Below are 20939 nucleotides of genomic sequence, written 5' to 3'. Positions count from 1 at the left end.
CTGTAAAAACAAACAATGAGAATCTAGCCCTGTAACTGGAACTGAAACTCAACGCAGTCTCTCTCTTTTCTCTTTATCCTCCTTCATCTCCACCCATTTGCTCTGTATCCGTCGCAACTCAGCAAAGATTCTTCGTAGGCACAACACCATCTTCCTCAATAAACTCAGGCACTTTCTTTTCCAAAGATTCTTCCATTTTTTTTTTTTTTGGTTTTCTTTCTGTTTCATTTTCATGAATTTTATTTTGTTTTGGTTTTGAACAGTTTTCATCGGTTTCACGAGATGGCAACAGAGGGAGGCAAGAGCTATGCCAGGAGAGACAAACTCCTGGAAATCGAGTCAAAGGTTAGAGTTTGGTGGGAAGAAAAAGATGTGTTTAAAGCTGAACCCAATGAAAAACCACCTCAACCAGGTGAAAAATTCTTTGGGAACTTTCCTTTTCCTTATATGAATGGTCTTTTACATCTGGGCCATGCCTTTTCGCTTTCGAAACTCGAGTTTGCTGCTGCTTATCATAGATTAAGAGGTGCCAATGTGTTATTGCCTTTTGCTTTTCACTGTACCGGTATGCCAATCAAGGCTTCAGCTGATAAACTTGCTAGGGAAATCAAACAATTTGGTGATCCACCCATTTTTCCTCATGAGGTAGTAGATGAGGAACCTAACCCAACAGAAGAATCTGACCCAAATGAAGATGCCAATGTGGCGCCTGATAAGTTTAAAGGTAAAAAGTCTAAGGCGGCATCTAAATCTAGCGGACAGATGTTTCAGTGGGAAATTATGAGGAGTTTTGGACTTTCAGATAGTGAGATATCAAAGTTTCAGAACCCGTCTGAATGGTTGAAGTTCTTTCCGCCATTGGCTGTTCAAGACCTCAAGGCTTTTGGATTAGGTTGTGATTGGAGAAGGTCATTTGTGACCACAGATATGAATCCGTTTTTTGATTCGTTTGTTAAGTGGCAGATGAGGAAGTTGAAATCGATGGGTAAGATTGTTAAAGATATGAGGTATACTATATATTCTCCATTGGATGGTCAGCCATGTGCTGATCATGATAGGGCAACTGGTGAAGGAGTTCAGCCTCAAGAGTATACTATTATTAAAATGGAAGTGGTGCCACCTTTTCCAGCTAAAATGCGTGTTTTGGAAGGGAAAAAAGTGTTTTTGGCTGCTGCAACATTGAGGCCTGAGACCATGTATGGGCAAACAAACTGCTGGGTTTTGCCTAATGGGAAATACGGAGCCTTTGAAATCAATGAAACTGAGATATTTATTCTGACTGAGAGAGCAGCACTCAACCTTGCTTATCAGAAGCTCTCCCGCATCCCTGAAAAACCTACTTGCTTGGTTGAACTGACTGGTTATGATCTGATTGGTCTTCCTGTAAAATCTCCTCTCTCATTTAATGAGATCATATATGCTCTTCCAATGATGACAATTCTAACGGACAAAGGTACAGGGATCGTGACCAGTGTTCCCAGCGATGCTCCTGATGATTATATGGCCTTACATGATTTGAAAGCAAAACCCGCTTTTCGGGAAAAGTTTGGGGTGAAGGATGAATGGGTATTGCCATTTGAGATTATACCCATCATTGACATTCCAGAATTTGGAGACAGGGCAGCTGAAAAAGTTTGTGTGGATCTGAAAATCGAAAGTCAGAATGAGAAAGAAAAGCTTGCTGAGGCGAAGAGGTTGGTGTACTTGAGAGGTTTTACAGAGGGAACCATGACTGTTGGAGAGTATGCAGGAAGAAGAGTCCATGAAGCTAAGGCACTGATAAGGACCAAACTGATTGAGACGGGCCAGGCAATAATTTATAGTGAGCCTGAGAAGAAGGTTATGTCAAGGTCTGGTGATGAGTGTGTTGTGGCTCTTACAGATCAATGGTACATCACATATGGTGAACCGGAATGGAAACAACTAGCTGAGGAGTGCTTATCCAACATGAATCTATACTCTGATGAGACACGACATGGCTTTGAACATACTTTAGGATGGCTGAACCAATGGGCTTGCTCACGATCCTTTGGGCTTGGGACTCGCATTCCTTGGGATGCAGAATTCCTTGTTGAGTCATTATCCGACTCAACCATTTACATGGCTTATTACACAGTTGCTCATCTTTTACAAAATGGGGACATGTACGGAAAAAGTGCTGATCTGGTTAAACCTGCCCAGATGACTGATGAGGTCTGGGAATTTCTCTTCTGTGGTGGTCAGTATCCCAAATCTTCTGATATCCCATCCTCTGTTCTTAACAAGATGAAGCAGGAGTTTGAGTACTGGTATCCATTTGATCTTAGAGTTTCTGGAAAAGACCTTATCCAGAACCATTTAACATTTTGCATCTACAATCACACGGCAATCATGTCCAAGGATCACTGGCCTTGTGGATTCAGGTGCAATGGACATATTATGCTTAATTCAGAGAAGATGTCCAAGTCTACTGGAAATTTCAGGACACTGCATCAGGCAATTGAGGAATTCTCTGCTGATGCTACAAGATTCTCTCTGGCTGATGCTGGGGATGGTGTAGATGATGCAAACTTTTTGTTTGAGACTGCCAATGCTGCAATCTTACGGCTTACGAAAGAGATTGCATGGATGGAAGAGATTCTGGCTGCAGAATCGTCTTTGAGGACAGGTCCCCCATCTACCTATGCTGATCGGGTGTTTGAAAATGAGATAAACATTGCTGTCAAAATGACTGAGCAGAATTATAGGGATTACATGTTTCGGGAGGCTCTCAAGACTGGCTTTTATGATCTTCAAGCTGCCAGGGATGAGTATAGGTTCTCTTGTGGCAGTGGGGGCATGAACCGTGACCTTGTATGGCGGTTTATGGATGTGCAGACTAGGCTGATCACTCCAATCTGCCCTCACTATGCGGAGTTTGTTTGGAGAGAACTTTTGAAGAAGGATGGCTTTGTGGTGAAAGCAGGCTGGCCCACAGCAGATTCTCCAGATCTGCAACTCAAGAGTGCCGATAAGTATTTGCAAGATTCCATTGTGTTGATGAGAAAGCTGCTCCAGAAGCAGATTTTGGGATCAAAGAAAGCTAATAAGAAAGGTGCTCCTGTTACATCGCTAACTGAGGACAAGTTAAAAGGCCTAATCTTTGTGAATGAGCAATTTGAAGGATGGCAAGCGGAGTGTTTGCAGATTCTCCAAAGCAAGTTCGACAATAAGACCCATACTTTTGCATCAGACGGGGAGATAATGAACGCATTGCAGGAGAGCACTGTTGGTCAGGCAGCAGACTTTAAACAGATCCAGAAACGTTGTATGCCATTCTTGACGTTCAAGAAGGATGAGGCTATTAAAATTGGTGCCCAAGTCCTGGATTTGAAGCTGCCCTTTGGAGAGATTCAGGTCCTTAAGGAGAACTTGGACTTGATCAAAAGACAACTTGGTCTTGAAGAGGTAGAAGTCTTGTCGGCCACTGATCCTGATGCTTATGTTCAAGCTGGTCCTCATGCATCCCTGCTAAAGCAGAATCCTCCATCCCCTGGAAATCCGACTGCCATCTTCCTGTCAAGGTGAAGGAACTTTGTCATTTTAGCATGCTATGTTACGTCGAGGAAATGTTTTTTTGTTGGACTATTTGGTATCAGGCGTTCTAAATTGGTGTTTTCTCTCTGCATCTGTGTTTAATTGGGTGTTGAACAGCGAATGGTCACTTATGCTTAAATAAAAATTGAGTTTATTACTGTATGCAGGTAAAACATTTTATTGCTGTCTTCCAGAAATATTGCATCAAAATGCTGTTGTGACATGTCTTTGCTAACCTATGTGTTTTTCCTATTTTGTTTTGCATTTAAAGTCAAAGACTTTTTTTTTCTTTTGATATTTTCTTCTATCAGTTTTGCTTATTCATTCCTATTTGTTTTTTTAAATTCCAACATTATTGACCTGGTTCTTACTGTTAATCGCTCCCAATTGTACGAAAAAACACCAATGGTGTTTCAAAAGCAAGAAAAAGAACAGGTTTCCAGTTCAGTTTACTGAGTGATCAGTGCTTGCATTGTCGCAATCCGGTTTCTAATGATGATGTGGTAGGAATCGTTTTCTATTGGTCATCCAAATAAAACATTAATAAAAAAAATTTAGTAAAAAAATTCTTGTTTTGTTACCATTTGAATTTAACATGGTAGTGCATGGAAAACATAGCTTAAGACAAATGATTTTTTCTTAAACATTTCTACCACTACAAAAGGTTTTATAAGAATTTCATTTTTTTTTAGAAGAATTAAAAGAATTCTATTGTATTGTCATTACTCTTTCAATCTCATTTTTTTTTTCAAAATTATATATTTTTTTAAAAACCTAAAATTCTTAATTTTTTTATATTCCAAACTTTTTTTTTCATAATTTTTTATTTTTTGATATTAAAAACTAGGAATTATATATTTTACAAAAAATTAAAGTTAATAATGCATGTTAAATCTCTCTCTTTTTTTAATTCCAAAAAACAAATAAGAACATAAAATATGAAACAGAAGGAGTATCAAATATGAAAAAATAAAGTTGTTAAATGAAAAAAAAAATGCACTTTCAATTGCTATAGTGATTAAAAAAGTGTTTATTGAACGAGTAAGTACAAGCGTATAACCCTACTACTTTAGGTAATTGCAAAAATATTCCTCAATATAATGAAATTAGACATTCACCCCACAGGGACGTATTTGACATGTAAAAGAAAATCTTTCAGTTCTAGAAAAAGAAAAAATAATGGACCGTTAAAACTTCCTCTTTTCTTGCCTTAATTATCGGATCCTTTGGTTTACTATTTTTCACTTCAAATGGTACACCAGCAAAACGTGGAGGGTGATGATGATGATGATGACCAGCTTGATTATAATAACATTAATGGCACGGGAGGTATTGGACTCGTTGGTGGAAGAGCAATTCGTGCTTGTTCTCCTATGATAATTTAATGTTACGTGATCTTAGGGGTAGGGTGTCGGATACAAGTATGTGTTCGAAATATGATGGTTTTGACAATTTTTACATTAATTTTAAGATTAAAGTTTCATATCAGTATGAATAATGAACTGTTTAAGAAGTAAAACAATGAATTAAAATATCTTTATATGTTTTTTTTAAACTTACCCCATTATCAGTTCTGTCATAGGCACTTTTTTTTAATGGGCATTTTCAACACTATTTGGCTATGCAAGAGCTTGGCATTGGAAATAAATAATTCTTACTTCTTACCACCTGGGTTTAACTTTGTAAAATCCAGAACAAAAACATGGCTCAAAGGCGAGTTCCGCAGGCAATGACACAACAACTAGCTGATGAGGACAATGATGAGGATGACATTTTAGTGACTGGCACGCCAAGTATAGGGCTTGGTGGTGGAAGAGCAATGCAGTCACGCTCTCCTATGGTAATTATATCGAATTATCTAATACTAGGAATTTGGTTTAGGTTGACCTATGCTATGTTAGTTAAGTGAGAGGTAAGAGAAAAAAGAGTGAGTTGAATTAGGCAAGTTAAAAGACACTTTGCTTAGCTATGATCATGACTCAATTAAGTTGCAAAGGAATTTGTTGAATAAGATAATTCATAGATGTCTAATCGTTAGTTTGTAACTTCTGTGACTTACACATTACATGCAAAAGCCTGATGCTACCAACAAATATGTTCTCAGTGGACTAGCACTGTATAATTTTGCAGACTAAAAACATAACACAGAAGCGGCTGCCACAAGTTACTACACGGAAAGCATCTGATAAGGGCGATGATGAGGATGACCTTTTAGTTAGTGGCAGAGCAAGCATTGGTATTGCTCGTGGTAGGGCAATGCAGTCACGCCCTTCTATGGTAATTATGTGATTTCCTATTATGAATTTGTTTTAGCTAATTTCTTGCTTGTCATGCTAATGTGAGAGAAGAAGTATGAGCTTGAGCAGACAAGTTATGATGTGAGTTTAAGGAAAAGATTTACGGTTAATGCTGGAGTTTTATGCTACTGAGAAATGCATTCTTATATGGACTTCCATTCGTAAACACAGGCCAAAACTATGGCTCAAAGGCCTGTGCAACAAGTAGCACAGCAACCAGGTGATGAGGACAATGATGTGGATGACCTTGCAAATAATAATAGTTCAGCGAGTGGCACAGCAACCATTGGACTTGCTTGTGGAAAAGCAATACGTTCATCTTCTCCCTCGGTAATTTGTCTGTTAACTGAGTATGCTCAGTTATCTAAATTTTTTGTTTGTTTAATGCTTATATTACTTATGAATGTAATTCTTACTTGTAACTTTAAATTTGCTATTAGTCAGTTCATATCAATCAGGATCAACCACCATCTACACGTTCCACACCAGGCAGTCAAACCTCTCTATCTGTCAACAATATGGAGCAACCATTATCATCTTATTCAAGTGGCCAACCATCTCACTCTATCAGCTCTGTGGAGCAACCCATGTCTCCTTATTCCATTTCAGGCGGACAACCATCTCTGTAGAGTTCTGCAGAACAGCCAACTGCTGGCCGGTTATCTCCATTAACCAGATCCATAGAGCAACCTTTATCTGCTCGTTCCACAGCATCAGGTCGCCAACATTTAGGAGTCAAGGCAGTTCCTGTGATACCTCATACAGTGCCTATGCCACTGAAGCCAACCTCATCTGTTAGTTCAACAGAGGCTTCAACTGATAATCGGAGAGATAAACGGTATATCATAGCTCTAAGCTGGTGTGATTTCAGTTTGAAGGATGAAGTTATCATCCATATCGTAATCCCCTCCAACTTTTTTCTTTCGTCACCCTTATTTTTTTTTGTTAGTTTTATACATATAATGTGAATTTTCCCTTTTAACTTGGTCTTTGAAGTTTTAGATATATTAGAAAGAGAATGAGGAAATCTGCCATCAAATGGAGCAACTTCTCTGATTCGTGATTTAGAAGCGATTGAGTGTCATAAATTTAAACAACATTAGGAACATTCTTATATAACATAGTCACAAGATAATAGATATATATGAGTAATTCGGGTCCTTATGTTTTCATCTCTACAGTAAGAAAGGCTTTGTTGCTGCTCTTCCAGTATTCAAGAATGCATAATGCCCTCCCCTGGAAGTATTTAAGCCCATCACCATCATGCGTTTTTCTCAATTAATAATGTTAGGGTCTCAAGATCCTGGGATCATGTAAAATGCCCATTGCACTGGTTTAGGTTCTTTCTTTGTTTCATCTATAGTGCTCTAAAATTTATAGTGTAAGCAGATTGTCTTCAGATTTTGGGAGTATGAGCAGCTTGAAAGATAGGGGAAGAAAGCAGTCTACTTCTGCTTTACAAGATGAGGTACAGTTACGTTAAGCTAAATATGTGTTTCCTTCTAGCATATATTAGTTGCAATTTTATTTTTTTCTTTTTTGTTTCTAAGGAATTATTTGAAAGCAGGTGTATAGGTCATCATATCTTCTTTTTCAAAAACCTTATTAATTTGTTCAAGTCTGAACACTTCAAATTTCAGTCTATGTGATCAAACACATGAAGAAGCTTAGCAAAATGTTTATTTTTATCTTCCAGTAATGTGGTGTGAATTTCATGGCAGCTTGATATGCTACAGGATGAAAATGAAAGTTTAATTGAAAAGGTGATTCCAGCAACTTTTTTCTTCTTTGTTATGTAACTTGTTCTATTGTTGTATCTAGTAAAGTTGTATGAAAAGTTTTATTTGGAAAATGATATTGTATTCATGCACATCAATTTGGCTCTCCATCATCTTCAAGCACTGAGCCAATATCCTAAATTGTTGCAACAGTTATCTTCAAATGAACGGGCATAATCTATCTGAATACTGGCATTTGGAGATAACTTTTGCAACACCATTTTCTCCCAAAAACTCTGATGTAATTAGGTTAGCCAACTAAGTGCTTTGGCCTACGGAAAATGTTAATAATAGTCTTATACTGTTATTTTTGGTGCTCCATCATGATATTTGCCTTCCCAGCTCCAACTTGCAGAGGAGAGGTGTGAGGAAGCAGAAGCAAGAGCTCAGCAGCTTGAGAAACAGGTGAACTTTTCTCAGTTTAAAGAAAACTAAACAAGATAAATGTAAATGAACTTTATACCGCTCCAGCAAGCAAAATTATGTATTTGTTTACTTGATTCATAACATGTTCTATATAGATTGCTAATCTTGGAGAAGGTGTAACTTTAGAAGCACGTCTTTTAAGCAGGCAAGTTTCATGGCTTACAAGAATTTAATGTTATATTGTGATTTATTTTTCCTTTTTCTTATCCGCTATTTGTCTTCCTCTTCAGAAAGGAGGCAGCCCTGCAGGAAAGGGAGGTTTGTACTTCTAAAGAGTGCCACTCTTTTCTTGTCTCAAACTAATCTGCATGTGTTATCAGTCTCATTATGCATGGAAAATTACATAATACTCGATAACTATGAGCCTTAAAAGACATTCTTTTGTCTTGTAAGTTTGTGTTTACTGAGTTTATTTATGCTTATTTCTGCATCTTTTTATGCATCTCTCTTTGTGAGATGGTACTGATTTCATGCATAGAGAGGTTTATTATATACACCTGAAGCAGGCATGTGCATGAAATTTCTAGCATAAATTTTAAAATGAGAATCTGATATGTAAAAATAAATGCCGTCTCAACAGTCAATAGACACTAAGCACAGAAGTAGGTGTTTGCTTTAGATCTGTAGGAAGGATTGCCAGAGGTCATGCTTAACACCTTCAATAGTTTCATTGCTTTTGTAGATCTAGCTAGTCCTGCTTTGTTGCTTATAACTGACTTCTTTTTGCAAAAATCATTGTGCTACTTTAATTCTTTTACTTTTACATTTTAGTCTGGACATGGTTTATGAACTGCAGCTGAGTAGCATATGACATTGTTCTTCTTGCAGGCTGCTTTAAGAACTGCAACGCAAACTCATGGTGGTATACCCGAACAGATTGCTTCTCTTCGGACAGAGGCTGAGGTATTTTGAAATTTTATGTTGTATGCTCTGGCTTTTTCTTTTGAATTTTACCATTCTTAAAAAGGGGGAAATGTTCTTGCTTAACTTAATTTTCTCTGTTCTTAAATTGTGAGCTAGATTGCCAGAGATGAAGCAACATCTGCCTTAGATAAGCTCCATGAAGCGGAGTGTGAAATCAAATCTCTGCAAACAGTAACTCAAAGGATGATGCTGACTGAGGAAGAGATGGTTGACTTTATTTCTAATCTTGCAGAAATCATTTTGTCAGTTTACTCCTTTATGTCATAGTTACGTAATCTGCAGTTTTCATCTTAGGAAGAGGTTGTTTTAAAGAGATGCTGGCTTGCTCGTTATTGGAGTTTTATGTGTGGAACATGGTAAAGTGTTGATATTTAAATACGTGAAATTCCTGATTGTTTTTGAGTTGATGCTGCTGTATTGGATAAACAGTTGCCTCTATAATCACCATAAAAGTTAAAGCACTGCGTTCCAATATAAATGGTTAGGTGATCCTGAGAGTAATTACAGTTGCAACTGCAGTCAGTTTCTTTAATGTGCAAACCCATAATTCTGTCTTTGTACATTTTGTATGAAGCTGCTTAGATTTCTCAAGGACATGTCCTTTTGCAGGTATTCGGGCAGAGATAGCTGGGGCAAAACATGAATATTGGTCATCATTTGCTCCTCTTCCCGTTGAGATAGTATTAGCTGCTGGGCAAAGAGCCAAAGAGGAGGAATCTTCATGTAAGATTTCATTTGATATGCATGCTTTAATTCATCCACTTCCCCATATATTCCATCTGACCTTTGATAGGATTTAAATAATAAAGAAGGGGAGCTGTTTAGGTGTAAAAGTGGAGTGACGCTGAAACCGAGAAAAAAAAGAAAAAAAAATTTAAAAAATAGAAAAAAAAGAGAGTTGTCTGATTTAATTTAATTAAAATTTTATGAGTAAGTTATGATTTTGTATTTTATATTTTAAACAATAAAAATCAAATTTAAAATTTTTTACAAATAAATTTAAAATATATTTATTGAGTCATTTATTTAGTGAAATTTTTTAAATTATTTTTTTAGTTGTTGATTAATTTTAGTTTAACTAAAAGATAATTTTATATATTTATTATTTGATAATAAAAGTTTTTTCTATATTAGAAGAGTTTTTAAATAAATTTTGATGTATTTTATTTTCCTACATTATTAATTATTAATTATTATTTATTGCTGTAAATTTATTATGATATATTATTTTGTTTGTCACTTCATATCCAACAAAATTTAAAAAACAAATACAAAGAAACAGCAATAAAACAGAACCTAACTAATTAAGGGAGATATTAAGTGAATATAAACATTTAATTTTGTTCGAAATAATAGATTATAAGTGGCAACAATATTCTTAATGTTTTGATGAGTGGCAGTAACCGGAAAAGTCCTATGACTAAGTTCACAGTGTTCGACATATGATGGATATAGTGGCTTTCATTCATGCATGGAAATAACCGGAAGCTACATTTACCTTTCCAAAATTATGCATGTTCACGTTGAGTATGGGGACAAATTTTGTGTGCTTGTGCTAATGTGGAGCAACAACGGTTACACCATGTGATGGAAAAGTTCATAGCCGAAAGTCATGGTTGGCAAATGGAACACATCTGCTCACTTTTCAGCTATCAATGTCAAAGCTGGAACTATTGAACTGAAAAAAAAAAACCTAGCACAAGGCATGAAAAAAAGGAAATTCCTGGACAAAAGCTAGCCGGCTGCACATGCACGTGTATATTGTCTTTTCCATTGACAAGGTCAAGGTCTCCCGAAGCTTTTCCTGATGGCTTTCGACAAACCATGCCAAGCGAACTTCCTCAATAGCAAGGGAAGTTATCTTCTCCAAAACACTTTCTGCAATCTCGAATAAGAATAATTCATCCATATCTGAACTCTGAAATCAAAGAAAAGACGAAGGGTATTAAGTTAAAAGACAGGTTAACGATCTCTTTTTCTCTGAGCAGTTCATTGACTTTGCCCTTGAGCCAGCCAATTGATCTTCATATATAGCTTTCCAAGATGTATATATTTTCGAATAATTTATTCATTTGGCGAAAACTGTACACAAACGACTAGACGTTGACGGTCCATCCACTCCCCAACAAGTTAATAAGATTTCTCTCTATCAAATTTCTTAATATTGTGGAACTAATCAATTTAAAAAAAAAAAAAATTTCGACGAAGTCTTCCTCCTTCACGCTAAGTTAATAAGAGGATTTTGATTACTATTCTACTTCTTTGTGTTAAAGTTAATTTGAATGAATGATAAAGATGATTTTGATTAAATTAAAAATATTAATAAAAGTAAAAATAATTATAATAATAATAAGAGTAAAAATAGTTGTGAGATATGTGTTTGAATAAAACAAAAATATTAAATATAAATTAAGTTATAGTGAGAATAAAAAATCATATAAGATATTAAATTAAAAATTATATATAATAAAAAATTTTAAAAATTTAAAATTTATAAAATTAATAAATAATTATAAATTTATTCAAATAATTTATGTCAAATAATAATTTATTAATAAATAATTGATAATTAATAAAAATAATAATTTATCAAATAATATTTTTATTATATTAAATAAAAAATAAAATAAAAAAGTTAAATTATAAAAATATTTTTTTGTCTCTTCAATACAATTAAAAAGGTAAAAAAAAAAGGCAATCGAGCATTCATCCACTAAAACCAAAAAATTCAACGAGTAAAAGTTGATTTCGTGATGGACATCCAATTGCGTGTTCAATGCGTTTGCACAATTTTTCATGCCAAGTGCATTTACGCTAGGGATAATTTTGAATCCAAATCGCGATTTAACTTATAGTCACCTTTTATGGGCCTCCTCGATAGACAATAATGGATGAATTTATGCGAAATGGAGATATTTGAATGAGATAATCGTTTAATCAATGAATCAGAACACGACAAACAGCTGAAGCAGAGTGTATAAAAAGATATAAGTCTTATACTTTAACATCGAGAAATTTTATAAAATTATATTTAGGTGATAAAATAATTTATATCTTAGAGATTTTAATTAATTTTAAACAAAATAATTTTTTTTAAATAAAAAATCAGATCGAAAGTGGATTGGATTTCCTTTTTCTGTTTTTTTTCTTTAAATTGGGTTTGAGTTGAAGTTGGATTTTAAGTTGTTCCAACTCCACTAGATGCATGTATATAAAAAATATTTTTATTATTTATTTAATTTTATGTTATATATATTATATTAATAAAATAATTATTTAATATTTTAATTTAAGGTATTGATTTAATAAAAATTTTATATTATATATAACTAAGATATAATTTATATTTAGAAATAATATTTTATGAATATTATATTAAATTAAAATATTATATTAATTTTGAATCGAAACAAATTGGTTGCAATTTATAAATATATTAATCGAATTGAATAAAATAATATTTTGATGTCAAATAAAATTAAAATTGAGTGTAAAAATTAAAAAATTGAATTGAAATTAAATTAAATAAAAATTAACCTTGATTTAACCAGTTATCATCCTCCCTTATGCTAATTACAAAAATATGGGAACACTCACAATTAATGGGTCAATTCCAAGGATGATTACATCAAGTAATGCAGGTACATCATCTAATGAAAGGTGCAATAACACAATGATGGTATTAGACTTAGATTTAGATGGACCACAGAGTGATGATAGTGTAATAACTTTATCATTTTATTTAATGAAAGATGCAATAACACTATCATTTTATTTAATGAAAACGACATTTTTGGTTTGTCTGCCATGCCCATTTCAAACGAAAGGAAACATGAAGGAAACAGCTAGCTATATATAAAACAGAACCTAACCATTCAAGAGAGGTACCGAGTGGGCATTGTAACTTTAAAACAACCTAAACAAATTTTTTTCTCAATTTGTTTTTCTGATGTTCTCTTTTTTTCCCCGTTTTTTTCTTTAAATGTGATTTGCTTGTTATAGGTGTTGGAAAAGGTTGTGATGTCTGCATGCGTGAATTTTTGGATTGATTTGAGTTTTAGTAAATTTTGATTGTTGTTTTCTTTGTTTTTCCACCGTTCATTCTTTTTCAGACTCAATCTTTCTGTTTTTTTTTTTCTCCTTCCAAGATTTTTTTTTTTTTTTTTGCAAAAAATCAGTATTGACATAAGGTTGAATAAATGATGAATCTCCACCCATAGTGTTACCCAACTATGCATCTCTAGTTGAGTTTCATTTTATGATAGATAATAGATAGATGACATATTCTTATTCTCAACTTGCTTTGCTAGTTGGAACATATAAAATGATACACATTTCAAGTAATCATTTTTCTGGTCATACGCAGCCATACATTTTATAGTATAATTCCATAAAGTCCATAATCCATAAAGTCCTTAATTGAAGCCAACAAAACATTGGCACAAAGACTCTAAATCAAACAAAGTAAAAACTAAAAAGCTTCCAGCTAGCGCTAGCCTTCATACCGACAGGCTTTGGTTCAATCATCCATCATGAGAGCTGCATGCAGTAGTTCAAAACTAAATGAAATGAGTTAAAAATACAACTCAAAGTAATTCCAAGCAATGTTCCAAAAAAAAAAAAAAGCTAAGTTCGAATGAATCTTGTGGAAATGGGTGGATTGAAGTCTCACATGCCGCTCCTTTATTCTCACCAAAGCATCGACTTCAAAATTTACCTGCGACCAAAGGTACAAATCATTAAAATTTGCAAATGTTGTATGCATAATACATGCGTAGAGAGGAACTTATATGGTCAATTTTAACTAGCAATGAAGAGATAAAAGATAAAGAAATTAATAAGTACCACAAACCATACCTGGTAAATCTTCTGATCTTAAATATGAACCTCTTGGATGTGTGCCATCTTGGACCAACCAGCACCCACTTCGGGTTGATATTTTTCACTCAACGTAGGACATTTTCGAATCTGTAGTTGGGTGAGCAAGGTGAGGCGATCCAAACCATCCGGAAGAGAGGATAATTTTGGGCAGTCAAGAATCTCAAGTTTTTGAAGTGATGACAGATTTTGTAGCCATTCCGGTAGTATCTCAAAGTTGGGACAGCGGTGAATTTTTATAAGTTGCAAAGTGCTAGCAGATCTATCAAGAAGCAATCGCGGTAGATCCTCCAACTTTGGTGCACCTCGTATTTCCAATTGCTAAAGGCACAGGTGAAGGTCCCAGTCTTCTCTTTCTTCCAGTTCCATGCGTAAATTGATTATTGGGCATTCAACTATAGTAATACACTCCAGCTTGGTTAGAAATTTCAGACTTCGTGGTAGTGAGACTAGTTTAGAGCAACATTTTATAGTCAAACTTCGAAGTGATGTCAGGTGTTGCATCCCTTCAAACAAATATTCCTGCAACTCACATCCGTAGCAGTACAAGAACTGAAGAGAACTCCAACATCCTGGTCGAATCTCACTTATATGCGTAGTATCTATTTAGATTTGCTTTGAATCTTATAATTACACATCGAAAGTTATAACAGTTTTGAGTTAATCTTATATCTCATATCGAGAGCTTAATAAAATTATAAAGGATTTCACCCTTATAAATAAAATGTTTTAGTTTTGGTTTGAGAGTTTTAGAGAGTTAAACACCAAAAGAATAGTTAAATAAGTAGGTTATTAAAATGGTATAATTAAGTTTTGGGTTAAGTTTCAAATAAAAAGTTTTTGGAGATTTTTTTCATTCTAAAAGTTTCATAGTTATAAAAATTTATTGTTAGTTGATTGAGTTTTGAGTAAACCATTTTGATTTGGGTCGAACAAAATATGTTTGTGTTTTTATTCTTGATTTGAGCTTGTTATTTTGTGTATGTGAGTATTGTGTGTGGGTGTTAATTTCCCATGAGTATCCCCGGTTAGATCTAGGAATCTGAGATTGACCAAACTTTGCAAATTGCGAGGCAGTTGCAATTGGCAATCAATATCCAACAATCTTAATGTCAACAAGCTTTGAAGCTTATAGATAGAACGAGGAAGCTTGCTCATTCTATAACACCTGGATAAGTCAAGATATTTTAAATGCTTCAAGGTGCCAACGGAATTGGGCAATACTTCCAAAAATGAATAGGAGAGATCAAGTAGCCGCAGGAACTTGAAATTCAAGATGGAAGCATTTACAAAATGTTCCTCAATTATCCTATTTCTTCCTGAAGAAGGTAGGATCACCAAAGTCCGCACACCTTTTAAATTCTTCAAAAATGACTGTGGAGCTCTCAATGGATTATCACCCGAAAATGACAGATGTCGAATATGATTAGCAGCATTTAGTGTATGAGGATAAATTGTTAAACAGTCATCTTGAGACACATTTGACAAGAGATCATGTATTAGGTCATGGATTTTAAATGTGTAATATGTATATTCAACCTCGACATCTTGGACAAAACCCCTCGACCATAATTCTTTGAAATATCGTAGCCCAACATCTTCCCACTCTTCGTTTTGCTTGGGGCTTTCAGTAAGTCCAATGGCCATCCAGAATTGGACGATATAATCAGTATCATAAATAGTATCCTTTGGAAACAATGACAAACGAGTTAGGCACCTTTGCAAATGAGATGGCAAATGATTATAACTCAATTTCAGCATAGGTAGAATGTCATTTTCATTTTGATCAAGTTTCCATATGTCGTTATCTTTTATAAATTCCCATTCATGTCGCTCAGTTTTCAGTAGAGCTAGCTCCCTAAAGTTCTCACTGCCAATGGAACCCCTTTGCATTTTTTCACAATTTCATCACCAATTCTCATAAGGTTTGGATATACTTTCTCATCTCCTTCCCTAAATGCCCATTTTACAAACAAAGATAGACAATCTTTGTGACTAATCAATCTTTGTGACTAAGACCTTTCAAGTTGTACGGAGCAATAGTACCCACTATCGAAGCAACTTTTAAACCCGTGTAGTCACAATGATTTTACTTTGTTGAAAGTTACCCATTGTCATCAGTAAATCTCTCAGTTCCATCCATTTTACATGATCTTCGTTCCATACATCATCTAAAACGAGTAAAAAAGTTTTACCATTTAAAAGCATTCGCAAATGAGTTTGCAATGCATTAACTGGTAAACCATTACATCTTTCTCCCGTAATGGAGTAAATAACATCACAAAGCAACCTAGCAAGATCAAACTCATCTGACACACACAACCATATTTTCAAGGGAAAGACCCTAGTGATCCTTTCATCGTTGTACACAAGTTGAGCAAGCGTGGTCTTCCCTAAACCTCCGATTCCAACTATAGGGATGACGGGGATATTTTCAGTATCGATTGGCTTGACTAAAAGATCTATGATGTTTTCTTTGTCTCGATTGCGACCTATCACATTAGAAGGTATCACAAAGCAGTGGGTATCCCTGAGAATAACACGCCGGTTCTCAACTTTCTCTTCAAGTCCAAGATTAAATTTTTTGAAATCACTAGCTATCGCATCTAGCTTTTCATTGATCTTTTTGATTTTATGACTCATCCTCAAAGGGAATGCAAATGGAATAGAGAGAGCAGGTAATCGTACCAATTTGTTGGTGGTGCTTCCACGATTGATCAACTCCTTTCGCAGCGCTTCACACCTGAATTCATCAAGCACATCCTCAGCATCATATAAGACGTCTCTAAGCTTCCCCAAACTAAGGCGCAACGTGTCGTTCTGGTGCTGCCGTTTTTCGGCATCTAACAGCACAGCATTATGTAGGTCATGGTTTCCTTAAGCCTTCTCAAATCACTATTGACATTCCAAAGCGATAGAGTTTCTTTGGCAGCCAGGGATACTATCTTTTCCAAAATCTGTTCTGCAACGATGGCCAGAAATGATTCCGCCATAATTAAACTCTGGAGAGGTAATCAAAGGTAAATGACAATTGAGTATAGTATTTATATTGAAGTTTGTTTCCGGGAAATTAAACAAGTGAGTTTAGAGTAAATATTTTATTTTAGCAGCCATCAGTACTTTTATACTTGTGGTTTGGTTGATGATCAGCTACATCACCACCAAAAGAACAAAAAAAAAAAAAAAAGGCTTTCAATGTTTGCACAAAGAAAAATGGATGCTTTCCAGGAATCACGGCATCCACCCTATCGTAACGCGAGGGACACCCACGGACACGCAAAAAAAATAAAAAAATCAGTGAGTGTATCGTCGGACACGAAACGAAATGCATTTTACTTGAAAATTTTTTTAAAGCCGAACTGATAGAAAACTAAACGACTGATGGATTCCATATTTAGATTTAAGCATCACCTGGTGGAAATAATATGGGTAATGAACTTAATTTTATTGCAATTAAGAATTTTTAAGTGTGGTCTTAAACTTAATTCAATTATTTAATATGGGTATAATGTAAATTTTTATTTTGGGTCTTATTTACATTGAATATTTTTACATAGGTAATATTTCTTCCTTTTTTTTTTTCATTTTTGAGTCGTTTCAAAATATATATTTTTCAAAATATCTGAATACCTTTTATTTTATCTTTATACTTAAAATTTATTTTTTGACAATAAAAAGGTATGATACTTCAATATTATAAAAAATTAAAATTATAATATTAAATACAAAAATTAGAATTTTTTAAAACAAATAAATTGAGAGAAGAAAGAATATATAAAAATATTTTTATTATCATTAGTATTGTGTTGTATGAATACCTTATAGAGTTTCACTTTGATGCAACAAATTATTTAATTTACTGATAATTGAAAAATTTTTCAAATAAATATCCATTTTATTTCACACGTTTTTCCGTCGTGTAAAACAAGTAAAAGTCACATTTTATAAGACTTTGCACACGACTTAGGGGTGCATTGATTGTTATAGTTAAGCTGTTATGCAGCACGAATGGTTAACTTTAAGTAAAGTTTTAGTTTTTGAGTTTTGTAAATAAAAAAATAATTTTGAAAGAACTTACGAGATTTGATTCAGTTTGATTTTGAATTAATCGCGATCCAAAATTATTATCGAACGTCGAAAAATTTCATAAAAAAAAATTGTTATGCAACAGCCTTTAAGTAAAGTTCTGATTTTAATTAGAATAAGTGCTTTCTAAATGAGATAATATCGTTCACCCCGAGGAAACAATAACTGAATATAGAACACTGAAATGAATAGCTGAAGTAGATTACGCAAACAAATACATATTCTAGGTACATGGGGTCAAACAATGTTATAAACATGAACTACAATCAATACGCAACATCAAGGCAACAAATGTTACATCAAACCAAGAGACTTGATATCTGAAGCAAACCAAGAAAAAGCCCACAATGGGATACAGACAAACTAAGAGCAATTTAAAACAAACTAGTCATAACACAACAAACACATAATTATGTCTGGTACATAATATCACAACAAAATCTTACAGAATAGCACTGTTAATTACATTACATCTGATACAAATTAAAATCACATTCATTTATTACAACAATAATATTCATAAAGTCCTTAATTGAAGGCATCTTAACAACAGCAAAAAGACTCTAAATCAAACAAAGTAAATGCTTACTGCCAGCCTTCCATACCCAACACGCCTTCCCTGAATTTTCCATCTTGAGAGCTGCATGCATTGGTTAAAACTAAATGAATTAAAAATACAGCTAAAATGCAATTCCTATAGGTTTAATATATAACGAAACATTTCGTGTAATTTTGCCGACTTAATCTGCTCCAATGTACCAAATACATATATACATACATATATACATACATACATACATACATTTTGTAAACTTTTCATTCTAATAAAATCTATTTAATTTTGCATAAAAAATACATACATGCATACATAAAGATGTATATATTTGATTTAGTATAAAAATGTATATATATATATATATATATAAATCTCAATTCGTAGAAGTCTGACATATAATATATAAGAATTGAAATTTTCATAAAATCTTGCTGATGAACTTTAATTATAGTAGAATGCTATGGATGGATTGCAGTCTCACCTGCTACTCCTTTATTTTCATCAAAGTATTTAGATGTGACTTCAAAAATACAGATTATTAAAATTTGCAAAGGTTGTATACATTGAGCAAATTATATGATCATTTTTTTTTTAAATTTTTGACTGGAAATTAGAGGACATTTAATCTGAATTCTAGAAATTAAAAGGAAATGCAAATGAAAATGTCATGCATAAGAACATATAGTAGTACTATATAATAAGACCATCCATAATTAATGCTCCATCTCAATTTGGGAATTTTTTTCAGCAGCAATTTTGAAGTGTTTAATTTCAAATCTAAAATATAAAAAATTCATAAAATAGAAATTTCCTCTTTTTTTTTTTTTTAAGTTTTTCCCTGAGAGATCAGAAAAGGAGAAAAGAAAAAGAAATAGTATTTCAGAATTATAAAGAAGTACATCGAACAGTGATAGATTAGATTGCTAAATAAATAAATACCCTCTAACGTGACTTGATAATCTTTTGGTCTTCAATATGAACATTGCGGATGTGTGATATCTTGGACCAATCTGCGCCAGCATCCGGTTGGCAGTTTTCACACAATGTAGGACATTGTTGAAACTTCAGTTGTCTAAGTGCAGTGAGATGGTCTATTCCATCGGGAAGATAGGAAACTTTGGGACAATTAAGAATCTCCAGTCTTTGAAGTGAATTAAGATTTTTTAGCCATTCTGGTAGCATCTCAAAGTTGGGGCAATGCTGGATTTCAATGGATTGCAAACAGCCAACAGATCCCTCAAGAAGCAATCCAGGCAGATCCTCCAAGTTTGGTGCATCACGTAATATCAACTTCTGAAGGCTCAAGTGAAGGTCTTGGTCTTCTCCGCCTTCCGGTTCCGTGCGTAAATTGATCATTGGGCAGGAAACAATTGCAATTTCCTTTAATTTGACTAGGAACTTCAGACTTCGAGGCAGTAAGACAAGTCTATAGCATTTCTTCATAGTCAAATTTCTAAGTGATGTGAGGCATTGCATCCCTTCAAACAAACATTCCAGTGTCTTACACTCGTAGAAGAATAAGAACTGAAGCGAACTCCAACTTTGCAATCTGAGACTGATCAATCTTTGCAAATTGTCAGGCACTTGCAATTTTGGAACATCAAATAATCTCAATGTCAGCAAGCTCTGGAGCTTATAGATAGACTTAGGAAGCCTAGTCAATCTAATGCACCTAGTTCAGTTAAGATACAGTAAATGCTTCAAGGTGCAGATGGATTTTGGTAATACCTCCAACCAGGAATTTTCCAGATCAAGTAGCCGTAGGTACTTAAAATTGAAGATGCAAGCACTCAGAAATGATTTCTCCACCATCCTATAGTATCCTCGAGGAGGTAGGATTACTAATGAGCGCACACCACTCAACTTCTTCAAAAAAAGTTGTGGAGTTCTCAATGGAATATTTTGATCAGAAAATGACAAATGCCGAATATTTTCAGAAGCATTTACCACATGTTGATATACTGTTAAGCACTCTTCTTGTGAAGCATTTAATGCGAGATCGTGTATAAGATCATGCATTTTGAAGATATAAAATTAGTTTCTATCTTGGACAAAACACCTTGACAATAAGTCCTTGAAATACTGTAACCCAACATCTTCCATGCATTCGCCTTCACTTTGCTTGGGAATTTCAAGAAGTCCATTGGCCATCAAGAATTGGATAATATAATCAATGTCATATTCAGTATCCTTTGAAAATGTTACACATCTAACTTAAAATTAATTGATTATAAGTAAAAGGACCCAACTTGAATATAACACTACAGGATATTTGAGATTCATTAGACGTGGGATAATCCACTTTAATAAGGCTTCATCACGTGTAGGCGAAGATGGAAGAAGCCTTTCATGTGACAAATTAGGAATGGACAACGAAAAGAAAATCTTGGCTCTGAAACCATATTAAGCATTTAATCTACTACTAATTGGTAGTAAGTA

The 20939-nt window shown here is 34.2% G+C and overlaps 2 protein-coding genes and 2 pseudogenes across 3 annotated transcripts; 2 read left to right on the top strand and 2 right to left on the bottom strand.

Annotated features, from left to right (window-relative positions):
* Positions 1 to 3717, top strand: LOC111277067 (leucine--tRNA ligase, cytoplasmic pseudogene; annotated as a pseudogene). The gene is made up of 2 exons (XR_016343653.1): positions 1 to 168; positions 264 to 3717. The product of XR_016343653.1 is annotated as a leucine--tRNA ligase, cytoplasmic pseudogene (transcript).
* Positions 3718 to 8260: 4543 nt separating this feature from the next.
* On the top strand, positions 8261 to 10106 carry LOC149518186 (coiled-coil domain-containing protein SCD2-like; the record flags this gene model as incomplete). Its single annotated transcript, XM_089763440.1, has 4 exons — positions 8261 to 8314; positions 8885 to 8959; positions 9077 to 9187; positions 9275 to 10106. Coding segments are annotated over 4 exons (306 nt in total), but the record flags the coding sequence as incomplete, so codon positions are not given.
* A 3249-nt stretch (positions 10107 to 13355) lies between these two features.
* Positions 13356 to 16851, bottom strand: LOC149518185 (putative disease resistance protein RGA1; annotated as a pseudogene).
* Positions 16852 to 19442: 2591 nt separating this feature from the next.
* Positions 19443 to 20519, bottom strand: LOC149518184 (uncharacterized). The gene is made up of 2 exons (XM_089763439.1): positions 20236 to 20519; positions 19443 to 20172 (listed from the first exon to the last, which is right to left on the bottom strand). The coding sequence occupies exons 1-2, from the start codon at positions 20517 to 20519 to the stop codon at positions 19443 to 19445; spliced, it is 1014 nt and encodes a 337-aa protein (XP_089619565.1).
* Between the last annotated feature and the right edge of the window lie 420 nt (positions 20520 to 20939).

The sequence above is a fragment of the Durio zibethinus genome, chromosome 7 (genome assembly GCF_047325235.1).
Source record: "Durio zibethinus cultivar Kanyao isolate XHJ-2024 chromosome 7, ASM4732523v1, whole genome shotgun sequence".
Classification (NCBI taxonomy): Eukaryota; Viridiplantae; Streptophyta; class Magnoliopsida; order Malvales; family Malvaceae; genus Durio; species Durio zibethinus.
Note: the sequence above shows the minus strand (reverse complement) of the source record. Positions and strands in the feature narration are given on the sequence as shown.

Coding starts and splice junctions, on each gene's coding strand:
- LOC149518184 (XM_089763439.1), bottom strand. CDS start 20,519: ATGCATGATCTTATACACGATCTCGCATTAAATGCTTCACAAGAAGAG. Junction 20,173..20,235: donor CTTGATCTGGAAAATTCCTG/GTTGGAGGTATT, acceptor TAACTGAACTAG/GTGCATTAGATTGACTAGGC.